Source organism: Misgurnus anguillicaudatus, chromosome 7, assembly GCF_027580225.2.
Source record: "Misgurnus anguillicaudatus chromosome 7, ASM2758022v2, whole genome shotgun sequence".
NCBI lineage: Eukaryota > Metazoa > Chordata > Actinopteri > Cypriniformes > Cobitidae > Misgurnus > Misgurnus anguillicaudatus.
Genome location: NC_073343.2, coordinates 30,879,387 through 30,901,847, shown reverse-complemented (window position 1 = coordinate 30,901,847; position 22,461 = coordinate 30,879,387). Strand labels below are relative to the sequence as shown.

At 36.9% G+C, this 22,461-nt stretch overlaps 1 protein-coding gene across 1 annotated transcript; it reads right to left on the bottom strand.

Annotated features, from left to right (window-relative positions):
* Positions 1-1,927: 1,927 nt before the first annotated feature.
* e2f2 (E2F transcription factor 2) lies at positions 1,928-19,451 on the bottom strand. Its single transcript, XM_073869718.1, has 7 exons — positions 18,695-19,451; positions 8,577-8,679; positions 8,172-8,391; positions 5,820-5,983; positions 5,583-5,695; positions 4,106-4,286; positions 1,928-4,029 (listed from the first exon to the last, which is right to left on the bottom strand). The coding sequence occupies exons 1-7, from the start codon at positions 18,959-18,961 to the stop codon at positions 3,758-3,760; spliced, it is 1,320 nt and encodes a 439-aa protein (XP_073725819.1). The 5' UTR covers positions 18,962-19,451; the 3' UTR covers positions 1,928-3,757.
* Positions 19,452-22,461: the final 3,010 nt, after the last annotated feature.

Below are 22,461 nucleotides of genomic sequence, written 5' to 3'. Positions count from 1 at the left end.
TCAGTGACGGCTTTTTACAATTTTCTTACAGTGTAGAATATTACAAGGTGTGTAAAGATCAATATGAAAATAGGTATGCTGGTAATACTGCAATGATAAAACAGTTTTAACTAAACACTTGTTCAAAACGTTTGATTTACTCAAGTTTTTTTAATACAAGCTGTGGTTTTCTTAGGCCTTATTGAACTGTCGACATTTCAGCATAAAAGATGTGTGTGTGGGGGGTTTGTGATGTAAATATGAAGAGACACCTGCCTGACTATAACAGAGATTTATAACATTACCATTACTTTAAAAACCTCTTAACTGGTGCAGGCGTTGTTTGGGGGGGGGGTGAAATGATGATGTACACTTACAAATTTTGTTTACATGTTTGGTCTAGAAGTGTCTGGAGGTGAAAATATTAAATAAAAAAATGTTATAGCAATTTACATTTACTGTAATAAATAAATATAATGCAATTAAAGGGACACTCTTTTTTTTTTGAAAATATTCTCATTTTCCAGCTCCCCTAGAGTTAAACATTTGATTTTTACCAATTTGAAATCCATTCAGCTGATCTCCGGGTCTGGCAGTTCCACTTTTAGCATAGCTTAGCATAATCCATTGAATCTGATTAGACCATTAGCATCCCGCTAAAAAATAATTTAAAATATATTTAAAACTTGACTCTTCTGTAATTACATTGTGTACTAAAACCGACGGAAAATAAAAAGTCGCGACTTTCTAGGCAGATATAGCTAGGAACAATACTCTCATTCTGGCATAATAATCAAGGACTTTTCTGTCGTAACATGGCGTAACGTCGCAACTTTTTAACTTTAAATTTTTTGTATCACGTGCGTCCGATGAAACAGTCTATACATAAAATTATCACAAAAAATTAGGATTGTGTTACACTTTTAGTGGTTTTACCAACAACGACTATAGATGTCAACGCTTTGCTGCATACTTGTCACAAATTAATTAATTACTGCCACTGCATTATTATTACTACTAAAATGTTTAGGAATATAAAAACTACAATATTTTGCATGTAAATTTAAATCTATCACGACAAACTATATATCGTTAGAAAGGTCTAAGAATGAAGTAAACAGTGTCCCGCTTACAGGACAGAGCCAGTTAAGGGGTTAAAGATATTTTGTGCAGACTTTAAAGCAAAGTGTGAAAGCCAAAAACTTTGTGATTTTTTTATATTGTTAAACTACAGTGGTGTAGTGCAGGGTATATGGAGTATACCCAATTCTTTATTAGATGGCAAGGGGTATACCCACTGGGGACAAAAATTAAGAGTATACCCACCCTTTTTTTTAGATGGCATGGGTTATATCCAATGTGGGCATACATTAAGAGTATACCCACTTCTCCATGCACCACTACACCACTTTTTAACTATATATCGTAACAGGATAATTGATTTAATTTAGCAAAGCCAAAGAGTGAATGTAATGATTTATTAATCTGACGATTTTAAATCAGTCACTTATCTTTACCCAGCAAGCAATTTTGCATTTAAAAGACGTCTAATAGCGCCCCAAACACAGCACAGACATCTAGGCTATTGTCTATAATATGAAATGATAAATGAAATAAAAATAAATGAAAGCAAACACTTGTAATCACTGTTGACTTTGTTTACATGATGGATTATCATCTCAAATTATTTTGGCAAAATCAACATGTAACCGCGTAACCAAATTCAAGTATATTTTGGGTTACTCATAGCCAGACTGTATAAAGTCTAAAGTTAACCTAGGCAGTGAAATGATGGCTATCGCTTGCTGGGTATTTCCTGATTTGACAGATGAAGCTTAACTAAAATGTTACTTTGTTTTCACATCATATTGAAAACGTAACATTTAGCAAAACATACACAGAACACAGAATACGACTTTGAGCTTAACACCGGGGCTTTATTTATTTAAACACCACAATATCAAATCTTAAGTGCTGCCTGTTAAACAGTCTTTTAAAAATGATACATCCTGAGACAATTACCAAATTCCTTCGAATACAAAACCTATAAATACAAAACCATTCTGTACAATTTCAATAACATAATGCTTAGAAAGTAAACGTAAAATAATGCCAGACAAACACTAAAGACTACAATATCAAATGCACAAAACTATTAACATGCCTCAGCACACTCATGCATACACACACGCACACACATTTTTCAAGTTTGTTAGGACAGGACATATGTCCGCACACGGGACAGTTGCATGAAATAAACCCCAATTTTGTACACACCCCAGATAGCATCTATAAATTAATCAGACATATATTAAATCTGATTTAAAACCAAACTCCAAAGGTACCCTCAACAAATGCAGATCAGGATTGAAATACACTAGGTTACAAAAATTTGAAGTCCAAGATTACAAAATGCTGGTAGATCAACATGTTTTTATTCACATTTGTTTGTGTGAAAATGCTCCGAACACCGAACAACCACAACTGGGTGTGGAAATGTAGTTTTTAAACATCAACTTCAAGTCGTATTGCCTCCCAAACCAAGCGTGCTTTGGGTGTTTTCAAAGTTTGTAGTCTATAACTAGTTTTACACATGCCAGATGTAAACAGTTAAATCTTGCTTTGTCTAGGCAACCATAAAACCCACCATTCAGGTGGGGCAACTCCAAATGAAAAGAAAACGCTAGAAACAAAGTCCACTTTGTGTTCAAACAGTATCAAAGGTTTCTGACAGATCCCATTAAACATCAGAAGTAGAAATAAAGCAGTGAACCCTGAGAGCACCATTACCTTAGTTTCAAGACCTCGAAATGCATTTGAATAATACATTTGAAAATGTAAAATTTAGCTGCCAAATCTGAACAATCCCTGAGGCGATGGTGTCATGTCAGTGATTAAAACCTCAATTTTTAAGGCATTGTATGGCACGACATCAGTAGTCAGTGCCATGGGAAAGGCCACTGTTCACCACCTCACCGTGGCTCAAACTAAACAATGGAGGTAGAGCGAACAAACAAGCACCATTATTTAAAATCCAAGCACTGATTTTACCCAAACACATATGGAGTCATTTTGTATGACTGTTTTAAAAATTTTTTTTTTTTTTTTTTTTTAGAAAAATTTATCAAGTCTGGTTATGACGCAAAAGTATAAAAGTTTTCTGATACATGTATCTTTACTAACAACTTTCAATGGTCACACAGCCCTCTACTGGCAAAGTTTGACAGTAACAATTTTTTAAAGCTCTAGTAAAGCTTCAATATTTACCTGAGTTTTACACATCCTAATCAAGAATTGCTAATAAAATATTAAAACAGTACTTTCTAGCTCAATTACAAATGTCTGAATTCAAAAATCAATTGAAGTTATAAAGACCACTTTACATTATTGCCCATATGCAAACATATCAATTGAAATAATTAATATCACCAGACAAATCCATTTTTTGTTTTGTCAGAAATATCTATAGCTAAACTATACATACAAAAATATTTACTATTATATGGCTGATGAAATAAAATGATGGCTTTATAGCTTAATAGTGTAGCTAGATCACCTCTAGAGGGCGCTTGTTCACCTTTTAAATCTAAAAAGGATTTAATTCTAACTAGAGGTCCGTTCCAAATTTAACCGGTCAACATCTGGAATGGTACCACTTGAGCCAAATCAGTAGTGCACTTATACTAACAACTTTAAACTATTTCATAATGTAAGGTGTTAACTAATTACATGAACGTTAAAATGATCTGCTTGTTTCGTCGAACTAAACCAGGACACCTCATGTTTTAAGCAGATCTCCCAGATCATACGTGTCAAAGAAGTCAGATACGCCTTCTCCATCCTCCAGACCCCAGAGGTAGTCATCGTGAGTTAGCTGAGGAGAAAAACTAACAAAGGGCGCAGAGGGGTCCAACGTGAAGGCGGTACCAGGCAGCTGATCTTCTGTCATCTGCAGAAGGCTGGGAGGAAGATCCAGAATCCCTTCCACGTCGAGGAGGGAGGCGCTGCCATTGGTGTTTGTCGACGACGACTGAGACTTTGACATCAAACCTGTGGATATCGAAAATAATTAGAGAAAAACATTTTATTTATGTGAACATTAACAGTTTTAACTTTGAGTCCTTACCCTCCACTGGCTGAGGCTTGGCAGGTGGGAGGACAGAGGGTGTGGGGATGCTGGGGGTTTGAGGGTACTCTTTTCTGGGTGTGGGATTCTTGATGGGACTACTGTCCTCTATAAATTCTTCGGGACACAAGTATACCTCGATCGGGCCGTTTTTGCTCTTTAGATAAATCTGCAGTAAGCCCTAATAATGAAAAAAATGAAATGTAAGACAACAAGGCTGCACAATATTGAAGGAAAAGCGACACACAATAACTTTGATAGAATAATAATGCAATATACATCCATTTGTAAAATCATCCTAAATTACAATATTTATACATTTAAAATGATATATATTCCACACTTTTTATGAGAAGAGAAGGCATCAATTTCTGTCTCACGAGTGTCTCTGCTATGTGCATCAACTTAAAACTGGGTCCAAAAAATTATTTATTTGTGGTGGCAAGTGGTCCCCATCTTTACTTTATAAGAGTTGAAATAAACTTTAAATTCCAATAAATTATCAAATATTCCCATGTTTGTATTCTGCACTATTAAAATTGTACAATTCATGCACTATTAACAATTACATTTTTGTTTTAAAATGCATATTTAATTGAGTTTGAGAGATTGCATTCGTAACAAAATATGCATGTTCCCGCCATACCTCAGAGAGGTATCATGGATTGTAACGTAATTGCAACAATATAACAATTTTAACACAAATGAAGTGGTTTTATTGTAAATACAGATTTTATTGAACATGTTAAATTTTATTAAATTGTTTAAAAATATATATATTTTGTAATATTTAAGGAAAATGTGTAGTGCCCCCCAAATTCATGTCTGTGGTGTTACAACAATGGATGTCGCCCCTTTAAGAAAAGGGGGAAATCTATTTGGACTACTTCCTGTGTGTAAAGGTCATAGCAGGACAGGTGCTGGTTGATCTGAGGGGTGCACAGTGAGTGCATTCTTTCTTATTGGTTTTCTTAAAGTTAGCAAAATTTCTGACAATTTCCTGTGTCGCACTTTATTAGTGTCTGTGGTGTTATGTTTACAACTTGAAACTTTTAAATATTTTTATAAAAATGTTGTATTAATATTTCCTAAATGTCCACTGATCTTGAAATCATCACGATGACAGCCTCCATTTTAGAAAAGACTGGATTTAGGCTAATTTGTCTGTGGTTTTACTGTCTTTTTACTTCAAATATCGGTAACACCACAGACATAATTGGATGTTTCAAAAATGTTTTTTAAAAATGATTAAAAATGTTATTAAGCTTAAATTTTAATGAATATTAAACTAATTTTAAATGCATAACAATACATTTTATTAAAAGAAAACACGCATTTTTACAATTTCTGCCTCTTATTTGCCACCCCAATTGAAGAATGACCCAACTTTGACTGTAGGCCCACCAAATTGGAAGGCACCAAACCAGCTTGGTTATTTTTATATAGGTTAGCTTTCAACCAAGACAAATATACTAACCTCAGATGCCTCTGGAACTTCTAATTTGGTCTCAGATGGTGCTTTCACAGCGATCACGGTTTGCTCTTTTAAGCTGGCTATGGTACGGATGTCTTGGTAGGTCACATATCCAATGTGTTGTTGAGTTAAGGACATAACAACTAATCATTTAAACTTACTATGCATTTTAAGTTTGAAAGCTAGATAGATAGCTACAAACATACAAGACACATTGATAGAGCAAAGACTGAAAAGGATATCTTTGGTTGTCCTTGTTCTCTGTGAGATCTCGTAGCCGTGTCGAGCTGGATTGAATGAGGTCGTCCAGAAGTTTCTCCTGTCTGTCAAGCTCAGATAGCTCTTTCCTGAGAGCATTGGTCTTTTCTGAAGTGCTGTTTGATCCTTCAAACACACCATTGATCCTGCAAACATAGATCACAATGAAAGGAGACAAACTTAAACAATGCTAAAAACAATAACGTGGATTAAACACCCAATGAAACTGCTTGATGCATTTTCTATAGAAGCAGAACATTTAGACGCAACACTTTAAAAAGTTCCTTGCTTTTTTATTATAAGTAGGGTATATTTATGACATGATGTATGAACCTTTGTATGATTTGCTTTTTGACAGTGAGGTCCAGGTGGTTTAAAGAAAAGGGGGATTCTTAAAGAAAGCATTTCATTGGACAATAATGAGTCAAATTTAAATTGACATTGCAAATTGAAAATACGTCCATGAAATTGGTCAATTTCGCAATATCGCAAAAACGTTTTTATGCTCACATGAGGTGGTTTTTCAGGCCATTTGGAAAAGGTGTATTTCACAAAACTGCAATGGAAACAGTTTTTTTTGCATTTTCAGGTCACCTGATGCCAGTAAGTCACATAATGATTATATGAAGATGACGTGGTATGTACTAAAACCTCCCAGACACAACTCAATACATGTCTGCTCCCAAGACGCGGTAGAGGCGCTATTCGCACGTAGTTGGACGCTTGAACACTTTGAGTTTACTTCGCTTCATTCGCACATGAAATTCTAGTAATTTGAGACATTCACGTGGAAATTCGCGTCTGGTAGGGGCTTCTGCGACTCCGCTTGCTTTCTGTAATCATGTCACTACTAGAGCAAGCTCCTAGAGCAAGAGCACGTTTTTCAACCAAAGTTCAGATTTTTCAAAAATCACACGTTTCCTGCGACAACGCTTAATTCACGTCATCCGCGTCACAAGATCTCCAGAAGCGCATAAACGCTTCTTTACATTGACTTAACATTGAAATAACTCGAGCTTGACGCCTGTACGCTCCTGGTGTGAACGCAGCATAAGAGGCTCTCCCTGCCAATAATGTTTGGATAACACCCCTACATATCTTCTGATGTAAAATAATGTACTATTACCTCCAAAAAACACCTATACGTTGCCGCACCCAAGTATAAGGGGCTTTTCTTGGCATTAGTGTTTGGATAATACTAACGTCTCCTTCGATGGTTAAAAATAATGCCTAGTGTGGTGGATGTGATATTAGTAAACATCAGTCACAATAGGAAAACTACGTTTTAGTCGCATATCATCGATTAATGGAAACAACGTTATTTCACATCAGTCTTTTGTCGACAATTAGAAAATAACGCTAAAGTTTTGCGCAAATCTGCAATTGAAACGCAGCTAGTGAGTGTATTTACACGCACAGTCTTAAGCTAGAAGTATAGTTCCCATTTTTATGCATATGCGAAGGTCCACGTACAGTGCGCTAATACAAATTTCGTCATTAGAATAGTTTGCGCACGAATGATTAGTTTGCGCGCCACCGTTTTTCTGTAACCATGTGTACCTTGTACGCGTAGGTTGCGCATGTAGTATGTAGCCCAAGAGATGCATTGCATTTTGTCGCACTGCGCATGCATTAAACATTTGCGGACATGTACGAGTCAAATAAACAATTCTATGTTCGACTGTGTGCGTTTGTTCACGTACACAATAAAAAAACTATACTTTAGCCTTTACTGCAATTCTGCTTAATAAACTGTTAATATGTAAGGTCAAGTAAACGCATTAACCAGTTTTCTTTAATCCGGGAAAGGTAAAAATGTGATCGACACAGGTAGATTTCTGCCAATTACCCAGATGTAAACGCCTTAACTGGCTTTTTTCGCAGTTTTGTTTATGTGCTCATGTCTCTGTGTGTAAATAATAAAGGTCACAAACAGAAGTAAGCGTTGAGAAATGCATAGAAATCTGCTCTTAAAAATAAAAACTTGCGTTACATTTCGCAGACAATACGCAACAGTATATAGCTTTTGACAGATTTCCCGCCGACTTTTTGAATGACAAAGCGGACAATGACATTCCGAGAAACCTGACAAATCCCAGTTTTCTGCGTAGCTGGTATTTATTATTTGCATGTAAACAATATAAAACTGGTTTCGACAATAAGTTGATTTTTCCTGCTTATTTTTCTGTATGCACTCAGTAATAAGTGAATACAAACAACAGCTCAGCGTTCATGTCAACTGCTTAACTACGTTTATCCAAGCCCCATAATAAACAAGTGTTTAGTCAATAGCAAACTCTAGTTTACTAAACATTCAATCCACCAAACACTCACAGCCACTGGATGTTGTTCTTGGATTTCTTGCGAATGAGCTGCACTCCCTCCAGAACGTTCGTAATATCGTAGATTCGCCTCTTCTGAACCTCCAGAACCTCTGCAGCCCAGTTCAGATCCAGGACCCCGTCGGCCGATTCGCTCAGCAATCCCACAAACTTTTTCGTTAGCAGTCCGAGGGATGTGTCGTAACGAGTGCGCTCGCCCGGAGACTTGGGAGCTTTAGAGAGATGCAAAAAGGACATTTTTATTATAGTTTGAGTATTAATGTCTGCAATTCTAATCAGGGGAGCAATAATGGCTTGAACAGGTGTTTGTAACAGGTGTGTTTGCTTTTTAAAACATTAAGGAGTGGGAATACTAGATTTTTGCGGTGCCAAGAGCAGGCTTTGTTGTTTTACTCACTTTTGGGACTCTGTACTCTCGCAGATGCCGAGTGTCCTTTTCCTTTCGGTGTCCGGAATTCGGGGAGATAAAGCGGCTCTTCCAGATCTAGTCTCCGTTTGGCCTGAGAAAACAAGATGATGGAAATTTAGAGGGGTCAAGACAGTTTCCTTAAACGTGCTTGTAAGTAAATAATTATAATTTGCTTGAATAAAAAATTATTGCTGTGACCTGGTATAAAAACATTTTATCATGCATGCATTTTTCAAACAAACCATTTAAACAAACATAGTAACATTGTTATATTTGATGAGCTATCGGTTTAAGTGTTCTCCAGATGAACGGATGCACCCTCAGACACAAAGGTTTGTGGTTAGGTGCAAGTCTGAATTGCTCAGCATTTATTAAAGACGCCCCCTCCATTGGTTTCAATCATTCTTTGCTTTCTCAAGTGCCCAAATACAGCCTGCCACTTAAAAAGCAACCCTATACAAAAAAAAAAAACAGGAAGTTCTTGCTCTCTTTCTGTATCATCTTGCATTCTCTAGAACAGAGGGTGGTGTTCATACCCTTTTTTCAAAAGGTCACCTCACTAAATTCTAATCCTATTCATACAACGATATAGAGTAACAAATGCAAACATTTCAACTGAAATGTTAACAATGTGCTTCTGCAAAGCAAGATACAGTACACACACACATAACATATGAGAACTTGTTTCTTTAAAACACACAAGCACAAAACCTGGTGTGGGTGGTTTCATAGTATCATAAAATAACTAATTGTATTAAAATGGCTTCATACTGTAAATGTTCTTACTGTAACAAAAGATTTGTTGGTTTAACTTGAAAAAGTAAGTTACCTGGTTGCCTTAAAATATTGAGTTATTTAAAAAACAAGTAATTTGTCAAGTAATTTTTTTATGCTTATTAACTAAAAAATTGAGGCAACCAGGTGACTTACCATTTTAGGTTAAACCAACGTTTTATCCAACTATTTATTTTTTACAGTGTAAGGGCATGATTACATACTTCTCAAATCTTTAGCATTCCACACCGGGCAGATGGACTAGTTTCAGCAATCAAACAGTACTGGTTTAGTAAGACTGGTTAAGGAGGCCAAACCGACATGAAAACATTTATGTTCTATGGAAGCTCGCATTCCTGTTTGATCTCTAACTGTATTCAGGACTTCATTCTTCTCAAAAGAGCATAAAACCAATCCTTCCTAAAACAAACTAGTCTCTGTCAAGCATTTTCTGAACTACAAAACAGTGTAATCATGAGGAGGTAAACATTGATCAGATTTGTCATTATTAACAGCAAATACATTTGACATCTGACATTTCATCCAAATCCAGTTTTGAATCCCCTGATCTACAGATGGTTTCATCGGACGTATGTGCGGTAACGTGATTACATGTCTGGTCTGAACTTTACTTCCGGTTTTAGTTTTTTAATGTTCTGATTAGTTGCTAAACTGAACTCTTGAACAAACACCTCGTCGAAAATAACTAATGTTTTGGTTTTCTAGGTAATCTACGTGTTGTTTATTTTGCTTGATATTTAAATAAACTACTTTAAAAGGACTTTGTTGTTATTTATTCTTAGCAGACTTTACCGGAAGTTACGTGTTTTCCATGAAAACCACTTGTTTATGTTACTGCTGAAAGCGTATATAACTTTAAGTTTCAGTAAGACAGAATTTGTAAGACCCAATTAAATCCCATAGAAAAGGAGTTCATGTAGATGCATATAAAAAACCTGTTATCCACAGGCCAGGAGCCTCATTTATAAAGCGTGCATACGCAAAAAACAGGGTTGTGATCTATAAAAAACAAACTTGACTAAAGAGTGGGGTTGCCGGGTGGGATCTGAGGATGATCCATGTAAGCATACTTGCAGGTGATCTGTAATTTATAAAGGGAACGTTGCTTTGTTTTATAAGTCTTAATATTTTTTGTACGTACGTAGACTTTTAGTAAGAATCCTACTCACAGTTTTATAAATGAGACCCCAGGTCCTTCTGTAATGATTTTACAGAGATGTTAATCTATATATTTTCATATGTTCACGGTTTAACCGATCACAATATTCGCATCCGATACAGACTAGCGATTTCTTGTAATGTTTGTCCGATCCCAATCCTTCAAGCTTTATGTAACTAGATGTAAGCTCTTTTTATCAGATAAAGTAATAGGACATATGTTGCCATCATGGTTATATTATGTGTATACGGTATAATACAGAATTAAATAAATAAACACAACAAATGAAATGTTCAGATGCAAAACCCTTTAAGTGCGTCTGACATGTTTTCTTGTACATAAGCATTTTTTATCAGGCTTTTATGGTTAGGTTTCAGTAACTGAAATGCTTTTTTCCACAAATGTAACTTTAGCATGAACAAATTTGACTGCAAAACCCTCTTAGTGCATGCAAGCTTTTATTGCAAAAACCCCCACTACAAAAAAAAAAAAACAATCTGCTTCTCTAGACAAGACATAATAAAAAGTTGCAAAAATCACTAAAGATGCAACTAGAAACTAGTAAAATTTAGAATGTAACAACAAAGAAACCGAACCACACATTAGGGGGCGCTGTGATTCATGTGGTTGCCACATTTGGGTTGTATTCAGGTCCAAGTACTCACAAGTTACCCAAGTTCGAATGTGATCCACGGTTGTTTCACATTCATCTTCAGTGCACTTTGAGGACTTGGCGTTTAACGGAAAAAAAAACGTGGCATTTAACAAACCAGCATTTCTGAATGGCCTGAGGCCAGGATTAAGCAGATTTAAAGCGAAAGTATTTGATAATATCATTATCTAATTTTTATCTGCAGTGGCGTTTAGCTGCTTTTGCATCGGAGCTCTTATTCATTCTACAATGAGCAATTTAATATGTTTTAAAAAAAAGGCTTATCCAAAACACTATCTATAATGCGAACAATCGTTCAGGGCATTCCTCATTTTTACATCGATTTGCAAATAATCCTTTGTAAGACACAGATTTGATGTTTATAATATCATACAAACAATATCCGGTTACATGCATAGATCACTTAAATGGCATAAACTGTGGCGACTAACATAAATGGGCTCTGTATTAGATACTAAGCATGTGCTAACAGCAGCTCATCTTGTGTATGTCTGTAAAAATGCTTGCATTGTCCCGAGTTGAACGACATCTACACCTGTCACCGACATCTGGAAGTACTGAGCAGGTGGTCGGGGGAGAGACGAAAAATCTTTTGGCCTTTTTCTGTCGGGATCTTATCACATGCATTCTTTTTGCTTCTCTTACTAATCACTCTTTCCACATTATCCACACCTAACCTCCTCGACCTGTTTGTATATTGTTATGCATGACTTTTTATTAGTTTTGTGCATACATGCATGCACTACTTTTCAAAAGTTTATGGTCTCATAAGGTTTTCCCTGAACTACTTTGTTACATTTGTGTTATTTCATACTCTTGTGAAGTTGACTTTATTCTGTGTGGATAATAAAATAAATGGACAAAATAAATAACCCTAACATTTTTAAGAGTGCTTCACATTTCTTTGCATGAAATCCCTAGAGAGACAGATTACGTGAATCATGGCACTTCAATATCTTTAGTAAACCGTTGGATGAATACACACCCATCTGGGTGTGGGAGAGAAGGGAAGAAATTTGTATGATTTGGTTTCTCAGAACAACATCTCGTATGTGTAAGAGCTTGTGGTTGGCTCTGCCCGTTTCCTGTGTCAATGGGAAATGAGAAGTCAGAAATGCTGGCTCAGAATGCAGAGAGTGAAAGCTGACTCATTTACTTCTTAAACACTGATCTGAGAGCAGCTTTACCTTGTTAAACCTTAACTTGACCACTATCAAGTCTGCACCAGTTTGCATTCTGATCTGCAGAATGCAAATTCATATAAACTGGTGAATATACTACGAGATAAGGGGCTTCCTAAATATAAGCAAGTCTTCAGATTAAAATCAACAATAATGTCAGCAGCAGCTTTATTGGTTAGCACATATACCAATGTGTGGGTATTAAAGTGCACCCATTTAATTGCTAAAAACAATGTTAATTTGTGTATTTGGTATAATACAATGTGTTTGCGTGGTTTATGGTTAAAAAACACATTTTCCACATGCCGTACATTTTTGTAGCTCCAGATTTCACTCTCTTTCTGAAACATACGGAAAGCTCTGTGTCCCTGATTGGCCAGTTAATCTGTACGTTGTGATTGGCCTGAATACCTCTGACGTCAGCCGGAAACACTCCTTACCACGTTTGAAAGATTCGGTTGCTTACAGGAGTTAACTTATAGGCTGTCTACATCACCAATCCCAAGAATTAAACTGTTGCCTACAATCTGTGTTTCTTGTAGTCTAAGAAAAGAGATTTACGTTGGAGATGACTTGCGTCATCGTTAACTTTGAGGTTTCTACCTTCTGCATATCGTTAACATGTACTAATACACACTTACACACCAAATTAAATTTAAAAAGGTGAATCGGACAATAGGTGCTCTTTAAAAACCCGGTCTTACAGTTTAATGTCTATTAAATAAATATCATGTGTGGTACACATTGCCACATAATGGCACATATGACCAGTGAAGCAATTTAATGAGTTCATACAGAGTTCAAAACTCTGGGATGAAGTTTGATCTTGCATTAGACTTTAGAGATCATGATGAAACTATTTAAAATATCTAGCAATGTGAAACAACAGAAAGATCCCACACATCATCAATCTTGCAAAACTATATTAAAAACGTTTTATTAGTTAAAAGCGAATAATGTGCGACGTCACTTCCTGTTGATGTTTGAACTGTTTTCAAACAAACGGAGCGTAGCTAACGCCTCCCCCTCCCTCTACCGTCCGTGCTTTCATGAATGCGCCCAACCCCCACCCCCAAATCCTTCTTGTCGTTTATTGGCTGGAACACTTTGTTATGTTTTGTTGTGCTAGGTTTGGCCACCATGTTGATATTGCCGTTTGTCAAGCCTGAGCTGTCTACAGAGATAGCGTTTTTTTACAGTTTGATCAGCGGACAGGCAGCAAGCAGATAGTGAGGAGATGTTTGCTGTATGTAACAAAAAATGTTTTATTGTCTAAAACGCGTCAATTCGCTTAGAGCGCGTTTAACAAGAGGTGTTTCTCAATGTCAAGGATACTTCAGAGGCTAGGCGAGGCTCCTCTTTAGCATTCGGAGAACACATAAATGTAACAGGCTAGCAAGTGCACGTCATTGCGTCATAACGTCAGTGAAAAGGTGTGCATTCGGCGCAGCGCGCATAGGATTGTGGCTGATTTCAGAGCGTGAAGAGTGCAAAGGCTACACACATGCGTCATGCAAGGTTTTGGTCCCATGACCTTCATCAGGTATACAATAATATATGTGTTTCGTCATGACGTATATGACGACTAGTCATGTGACTAGTCTATTTACTTACCAACGTGACCATGAATTTGCAAATGAGCCTGTGAAATTTTTATTTTTGTGGGTAATGTTAATTTGATTCATCTAACATTACGGAGATGGAATAAAGACAAAAGTTAGGGATTGCAACTTAAAAAAATTATAGGTTTATAGGTGTTGTAAGACTATGAGTCTTACATATTCAACAGCTTTCATTTAAATACGAGCAGGAAAAATTACAGGTTTAAATTGACGCAAAATAATATTATGTCATAGTCTGCTGTTTGTGTTTATAGTAAACATACTGCATAGTGTTTTGTATGTGTATATGTAAGAGCTTTCTCTGATATTTCAGCGCAATTGATGAAATAAGCTTGCGCAACTTTCAAACACTCACAAAATGAAACTAATGAAAGACGTGGAGGGCAGCCGCTTTGGTTTTATCAATGAAAGCCTAAAGATGGCGCTGTACACTGTGTGTTCGCGCAAGAAGTCAGAAAAGATGTAAAACATTGTGCTTGGTACATCACATTAGATATATGGGTGAAGAGTAGGCTGTCTTTTGTGGCTGTTCGGACACATTAGACCACATGCACGTTTTTTTACACCACCAAAGCAATCCGGTCGAAAGTGATTGTGGTTGAATGTGGACGAGCTAAAAACATTTGACACCTCGTTTACACCTGTCTTTAGTGTCGTCCACTTGACGAAAACACATCTTAATACCAGGTGTAAACAGCCCCTAAGAATAGTCTCCAAAAACTTGCACAAGTTTTGTGTCCCATTTACTTGTACATAATAAGTCTAACTAAAAATAATTGAACTAAAGCACAAGATCTGGATGCACTTTCTTTAAAGTATATTCCATGTCGAATCTGCCCTTCCCCTCTTTTCTCAAACTTACTAGGTAAACTGTTACTCATGCAACCTTCAGATTCACAATCATTCAAGAACAGGTTCCTTAACGCCTACAAAGACACACGCGAGAAGAATGACCTGCAAGCTCCACACCTGTGCTGCTCCCAAAATATAAAACATACAATCGCTCCCCACACGGTGTAAGAGTGAGAAAGGTCAGTTTGCTTCAGTGATGACGTAGTCCGAGGTGTCAAAGCGAAAAAAGACACACGTGAAGGGGGGGAAGTCCGGGGGACATTGAAATGCAAAACTTGGCCAGACGTTGCTTAGCAGTGTTTTCCGAATTACATAAGAGTTAAACAGCTTGGGGCTTTTTAACTCTGAAACCCATCACCCACCTTGTTGATGCAGCACCTGGTTACTGGATGTCCCAACGGGTGAGACAGGTCGATAAGAGAATGAAATGCGGTAAACTGACCTGAGGGACACTGGGACAGGGGGATGGGTGGGATTTAACAAGGTCTTGGGAAAAACAATGCCAATTCATGTGTTTTTTAACGGTATGCACAGACCAATAACTGATCATTTGATAACAGAACGTGTTTTCTATAGCTGTATAGTATATACTTGCCGAAACAACATTTCATCGGCTGCTACTATGCTGCATTGCTTGCTAAATTAATGCTGACTTGACAAGACGTTAATTTAACAGAAGAAAGCATGATCTGGAGGAAACCAGAGAAATTTATTATTCATGGCCCATCTCAGGGTTTACTGATAACGGACATTAAAACCCCCAAATCTTTACTATAGCACAATCACGAACATGGCTAGATCATTTCAATATTAATATATAAAACTTTACAAACGACCAGTAACGACCGATGGAGTAGAATTTAGGAGTAGGATTGGCCAGCTGATCTGTACGTTGTAATTGATCTTAAATACCTTCGACGTCAGAAAGAAATGTAACACTTCTTACCATGTTTGAAAGATTCACTCACAATGCAATGCTAACAGGAGTTAACTTACAGGCTGTCCAAAGCGGGAGGAATTATGATAAGGTCGGTCTTTACTACATCACCAATCCCAGGAAGTAAACTGTTGCCTTCAATCTGTGTGTTTGTTGTAGGCTAAGAAAAGAGATTTACATTGGAGACGATAACTCGCATCATCATTTACTTTGGGGTTTGTACCTTTTGCATATCGTTAACATGTACTAATACACAATTATGCTGCGTTTACACCAGCTGCGGTAGACGCAGCAAGCCAGAGTGATTTACATGTTAAGTCAATGCAAAGATGTGATTAGGCATCCTGCGGCGCGGTAAGCGTGGCACGGAACATGCGTTCCGCGTGAATCGAGCATTGCCGCGGGAAACGCGCGAGTTCAAAAATCAGAACTTCTGCGGATTTCCGTGCTGCGTTAACCAATCAGGACTTTTCTGTAGTAGTAACATGATTACAGGAAGCGAGTGGAGTGCCGGAGTCTCAGCGGAGTCGCAAAAGCCCCTCCCATGACGCGAATTTCCGCGTGAATTTCTCGAATGACTAGAATTTCACACGCAAATGAAGTGAGTAAACTCAAATGTTCAAGCGTCCAACTACGGGCCAATAGTGCGTTTTTGCAGCCTCTACAGCGGAATTACACAACAAAGGAAATGTAAATCGTGAACCGCACAATAGGTGTTCTTTAATGTAAGTGAAGAAGTACAATCATGGTGGCACGCTAAATCCAATTGGTTCTTTTGCACTACGTTTCAAAACAGGCCATGATAACTAGACAATATATTGATCACTACATAAGTTAAAAAATATACAATTTTCTAACACAAATGCATAATTTCTCTTTAAATCATGTGTTTTATTAGTTTTGTTTTTATTGCCTCTTCTTGTTTTATTTTTCATGAATTTTTGTTATTGTCTTATTTTTATATTTTCTGTACAGCACAACCTCAGTTGTTTTTCAATGTGCTTTTTAACCAAACGTTGCATTGTATTTTGCCTCAGACAAATCCTATCACAATGATCGTCGCACATCTAGTGAGCCATATTTGGTTATTTTGCTGTAAATGTTGCATTTTTAAAACATTGTTTAATAGGAATGCACGATATATCGGCCGACATATTGTATCGGCCGATAACTGCTTATTTTTAATATAATCGGTTATCGGTCTGATAGCAAAATCAGGCCGATAAATGAAAGCCGATAAATGATGGATTATTTTGGTTTGTTGAACCACTTCACTTGCTCATTGCTGGCCATGTGGAGTTTTGATTGGTCCTTCCTGTGACGTAGCACGAAGATGACACGTGTTGCGGGCTTAAGAAAAGTATGCTAGTCTAGCGCAAAGACAAGATGTCCGCGGTCTGGGAGTTTCTCATTGTGAAAATAATATGAATATTTATCGGCATATATAATATATATATATATCGGTTATCGCCCCCAAATATAAAGAGTTATCGGTTGTCGGTATCGACCAAAATTTCCATATCGGTGCATCCCTATTGTTTAAGCATTTTGACCATAGTGGCACGGGTTTAATGACTATCTAGATGACTATCTAGAGAAAACCTGATAATTGAAAAACCTGAGTGAAAAATCATTATTCCATCTGCTGATGCTAGTGGCACAGAAAGTCTATTTGGAAAAAGCCGAGCCCCAGGTTAACTATGGATGTGTCTTTAGTTTATTGGTTCAGCTATCCAAGCAAAGGTTCAACGGTCTGATAACTGAAACGTGATCTTCAGGTGTGTCTGTCCTGTCAAACTGAAAGTGTCATTCAAAAAAGGGAGAAAGATTAAACTCTATATGACTGTAGCATGCTGGCGCGAAAAACCGAATAAGGGGAAATCAGGGGGATGTTTGTGATGTCACTTTCCTGCGCGTTTCAGCTCCTGTACAAATATATATTACAAACATTACAGTATGCATGGTAGGAAAAAACATGCCAACCTGTATTTGCATCTTACGTGACTTACAGCGGCATGCATTTTTGAGAATGTGTGTCCCGAGGATCAAACCTATGACCTTTGCGCTTAACACAATGCCCTACAATACAGTAATACCAAGCTTCTGTTGTAAGTTTGAAGCATGTACATGAAATCCTCCATGCAGACGCTCGGTCTGTTATCAGCCCTACCCCATGTACTGCAATGTAAGTCTGTGATCATTCATTGCGTTTATCAGCTGGAAGCACACAGAATGGATGTGGTGTGACCTTCTCGACCAACTGGTTGAGCATGCACGGGGGTCGAATGGATTAGCAGGTGTACAGTAGCACAGGAATAGAGATGAATGATAACGTCTGAAAGGTTTAACCTGGTCATTTACATTTATGGATTTGGTAAATGCTATTATCCAAGCAACTTACAATGCTGTACATTTACACTATGGGATCGAACCCAGGACCCTTCACACTTATTACACAATGAACTCAGTTACAGTCATTTAAATGTATTATTAATATGTTGGGGATGCGTTTAATAATGTACCTTAGGAACCCCCTAATTCATGTTTATTACATATGTGTTGCACATAGGCTGTGAATTACTAGTATGTTAAGGTTGTAAATCACCCTCCCCCATCAGCTTCACATCCCCCTCCTAAATAACCCCATTACTTTAAATGTCCTGCCTGTCCTTGTCTTACTGAAATGCATTTACATGACCATGCTCTCCAAATACTGGTTTCATTCAGAATTAAGATATGTTACAGTATAACAAAAAATGACCAAAGCATTCACGTTTCAAGAGAGATGTACGTTTGTAAATTACATGTTATTATTGCTACGTCACCTTACAGCAAGTATGCAACTTCATAGCGTACTAATATGAGCCGGCGTTTGAAAGCAGCTTACCGGTAGCCGGCCAGAGGAAGTCCGCACAGGCTTAGGTTCAGGCCCGTGGGGGGTCGCATACAGGCAGTTGGATCTCTGCTCCGCAGCTGTCTTGTTCCCGATTTGAGTGAAGTATCCAGCCGGTACCGAATTCATCGGTGGGCTTGCGAGTCCCGTGTTGAAGAAATCCGTCCTCATCCCGGGTAGCGTTTTCTTCTGTGGACACGAGAGCCCTGCGACTGCGCCTCTTCCAGAAGCAGGAGAAATCCCTCTGGGTATCCGTATCATTTTTGCGCACGAAATGAACGAAAGGTGACGCTAAAGAAGCACTTTGGATACGCAAAACCGTCAGTGCGAGACGAATCAACAGTTTAATGTACAAATATATAGTATAGTAAATACTAGTTATGCGTTCAATAGAAAATACAAATATCCGACGTATTTTGTTGCTTTGCGTTGAACTTTCTCTTTCTGTCTTCCAGTACTCTTTGTCCGCAAGATAAGTTGTTATGGCTTAATAAAATAAATAACTTAAATAAATATATTAAACTTTACAAATGTACCCTTCAAAGGCAAAACGCGTGAAATTTGTCTTCTTTGTTGTTTCTTCTCAAAGCCGGTGATGGTGAGAAATGTTCCTGTCTGTCTGTAATCCCTCTCCTTCAGAAGAGCTTTGCTTTGACAACAGCTCGACAGAGGGGTGCTATTTTAGCGCCAAATTACGTCCCGCGAAATTTGGATCTCCCGCGGTTCAGGTCGCTCCGTGATTGGCTGCTGGCACGCCTGACTCGTTCCATACTGAATAAATTTACATGTAACAGTTGGTGCCTGGCGTTCTTCCTCTTAAAGCGACAGCGCATTTTTTTCTTTGTGAACATTATGATGACGTTATGAAACGGCGACAACATACATAAACTATTTAGATTTAGTAGCCTTATATATTTCATGATATTTAAACGATTGTGTCAGTGAACTTATACGCTCCAATGCCCATTTTCTGTGAGTAACAAAAACAACAAATATAAATATCATAATAAATATCATATCATCAAGCACATAGAGTATTAAAAGTTAAAACGTCAGAGACCATCAGGACCTTTAGGATTTAAAGCCTGTCCATGTTTCAATGGTTTAAAATTGTTCCTCGTCATATAATTAAAAATGTAATATTAAATGTCTGTTTCTAAAAGCAACTTATAAAAAGTATATGACGCTCTTGTGGCCAGAAAAAGTAAAGAAATGTAACAAAATAATAGAAAGAATCAACATAAAAGAAGCCTTGAAAGAGATCTGATCGTCCGATAGAAAGGGTGACCCCCCCACACCCTTCCACCACCATTACCACCATGTTTTTGATGATTCTTAAAGTTTCCCACCTAACCAGTGATTTGTTGATGGCTTCACAGTATTCTTAAGTCAGTCATTCTTTACAAATTAACTATTAACAGCTTTTAGCTTTTAAACAAGTACAGGATCTACTAGAATGAATTAACATCTTTGTTTTATACAACAGCATGCATACTTAAGTGACTTTTACACAAAACCATGATGACTAAAATCTTTTTTTTCCAAAAATATTTCAAAAACAACAAAGGAATAAAATGCAAAAAATATTTATTTTCAAAATAAAATTTAGGGGTCATGTTACGAGACAGCCACCTCTCAGAAGTATCCAATAAATGCTAATAATATATTTATATCAAGCTTACTGGTATTTGAAATATTATTGTGGGTTTCACTAGATAATGTAAAGATTTGAATTTGATGCATTTTAAATAGAGCGCGACCGATATATCGGCAGGCCGATATTAGGCATTTTCCAAACTATTGGTATCGGCATTCATAATGGCTGGTAAATGAATATTTAAAAAAAAACCGGACGAAACGGCCTTCATTAGATTTCATCGCTGTTGGTGTTTTTGACAGAGCGTTTTGAACCATGTAGCTGCTGGTGAGGTCCAGATTTAGGCGTCTAGCCACTGCCCGAGTCAAGTGATCAGCAATTTATATTTTGCTGTTGTTGTTATTTATCAGAACTTAACAAAATTTGTCTTCAGTCCAGTCCTATTCAAAGTTATATTTACATTTTATTTATCAGAACTTTAATATATCATGATGTTTCTCTGTTCTGTTGTGACAATAAAAGAAACATCTTATTATTTTATTTAAAACTCATAAATCACTACAAATAACTAATGTTAGGGAAATCTGTTAATGTTTAGTTGCGCGTTTCTGAAAAAGAAAAAAATCGGCCGATACATTGAATTTTAAAACCAACAAACCTTTGTATCGGTATCGGCCTTCAAAATCCTTTATCGGATTTTAAATGTGGTTTTAGGTTGTGGGGTTACACCAATTCTGTAGAATGGACCATATACATAGAAAATACACAATAAACATGTAAGGTAGAGACTGTATACATAATACACACTACAGGTGCAGATATATAGGTGATTATTGCCTTAAGTGCAGTGCATGTTACATTAAAGTTCAATTTTATTGAAATTGGTGGTTGCAGTGCAAACATGTCAGTTGGTTGTTTACAGTACAATGTAAATATACTACGATCAGCTTTATGGTTGAAAACTGAACCTAATTAAAAACTGTCAGAAAGTCAACATTTTTGTTGAATGACCTTGTGCTGATGTTTGTTTAAATAAAATATGATCTCCACAACCTATAGAGAGCACAGAAGCTTCAGATTGTCTTCTTTTGGTAACGTTAGGTGGAGTGTTGTAGTGCGCCATCTTCTGGAGAGATGTTTGACGTGCGAGGATCAAAATGTGGTACATAGCCTAATAACTAATATGAATCATGTACTCAATAAAAAAAAGACAGAGTATTTGTTTGTAAAGATGTTTGTAAACAAATCAGGATAAAACGTTTTTTAAAAACATCTACAACAAATGAATAGAGAATAATTACAGTAGGCTGAGTTTATCTTTATAATACAGTTCGAATCTATTATTAAGGATGTTTTTGTAAAATAATAGATTAAATGGAAAATCTCACTAAATAACGCAGAAGTTTGACAAAACTTCTACACGAGATAACACAAAATACGAGAGCCACACGATGGCGCCAATGTATTATATTTTGGGCAAACTGATGTTCGTGTAAATGTCTTTCTTTGAACACTAGATGTCGCTATACGACGTATTATGTATAAACATAACTTTCATATACATATTATTCATATTCAAATCTTAATAGGCAAAGTAATTTGAGGACGGTTTTTGCAACGATACTCCCTGCAGTTCGTATCATTTTGGCTGGAGTCCAGTTTTAGACTAAACTCCAGGTATTAGAGCAAATCGATGTATTTTTGAAAGAGAAAGCGACCACCTACACTCAGGGTGGCAGTGGTGCTATTTTTAAATACGAGTGACTCACATTTAGACATTTAGTTTATATGCTATTCACCAAAAAGTCCATGATGACTCTGGGGGAAATGGGCAACCAATTAATTTAGCTTTTTTATTCCCCATAAGTACTGTTTGTTAATTCCAGTCTGTCACATTCAGTTAATCCATTAGATGTTTTGAAAGTAAAATGTTGTATGTGTTGTTTAATAGCAGAATATATTAGCTACCACTTAAACCGAAACATAAAAAGTGGAAAGTGTGAATCACTTTCTATTTTCTCCTAATGCTAAATTTGAACAAAAAAGAAAACCCCTCTGTGTACATCTTTATATCTATTCAGGAAGCTAAAAGGACAACAAACAGCACACATTCAATTATTTAGCCTAAATGAAAAATAAGAGTAAATAAAAGTAATAAACCACA

Coding starts and splice junctions, on each gene's coding strand:
- e2f2 (XM_073869718.1), bottom strand. CDS start 18,961: ATGATACGGATACCCAGAGGGATTTCTCCTGCTTCTGGAAGAGGCGCA. Junction 8,680..18,694: donor CTTCCTCTGGCCGGCTACCG/GTAAGCTGCTTT, acceptor TTGTTTTCTCAG/GCCAAACGGAGACTAGATCT. Junction 8,392..8,576: donor GAGAGTACAGAGTCCCAAAA/GTGAGTAAAACA, acceptor ATCTCTCTAAAG/CTCCCAAGTCTCCGGGCGAG.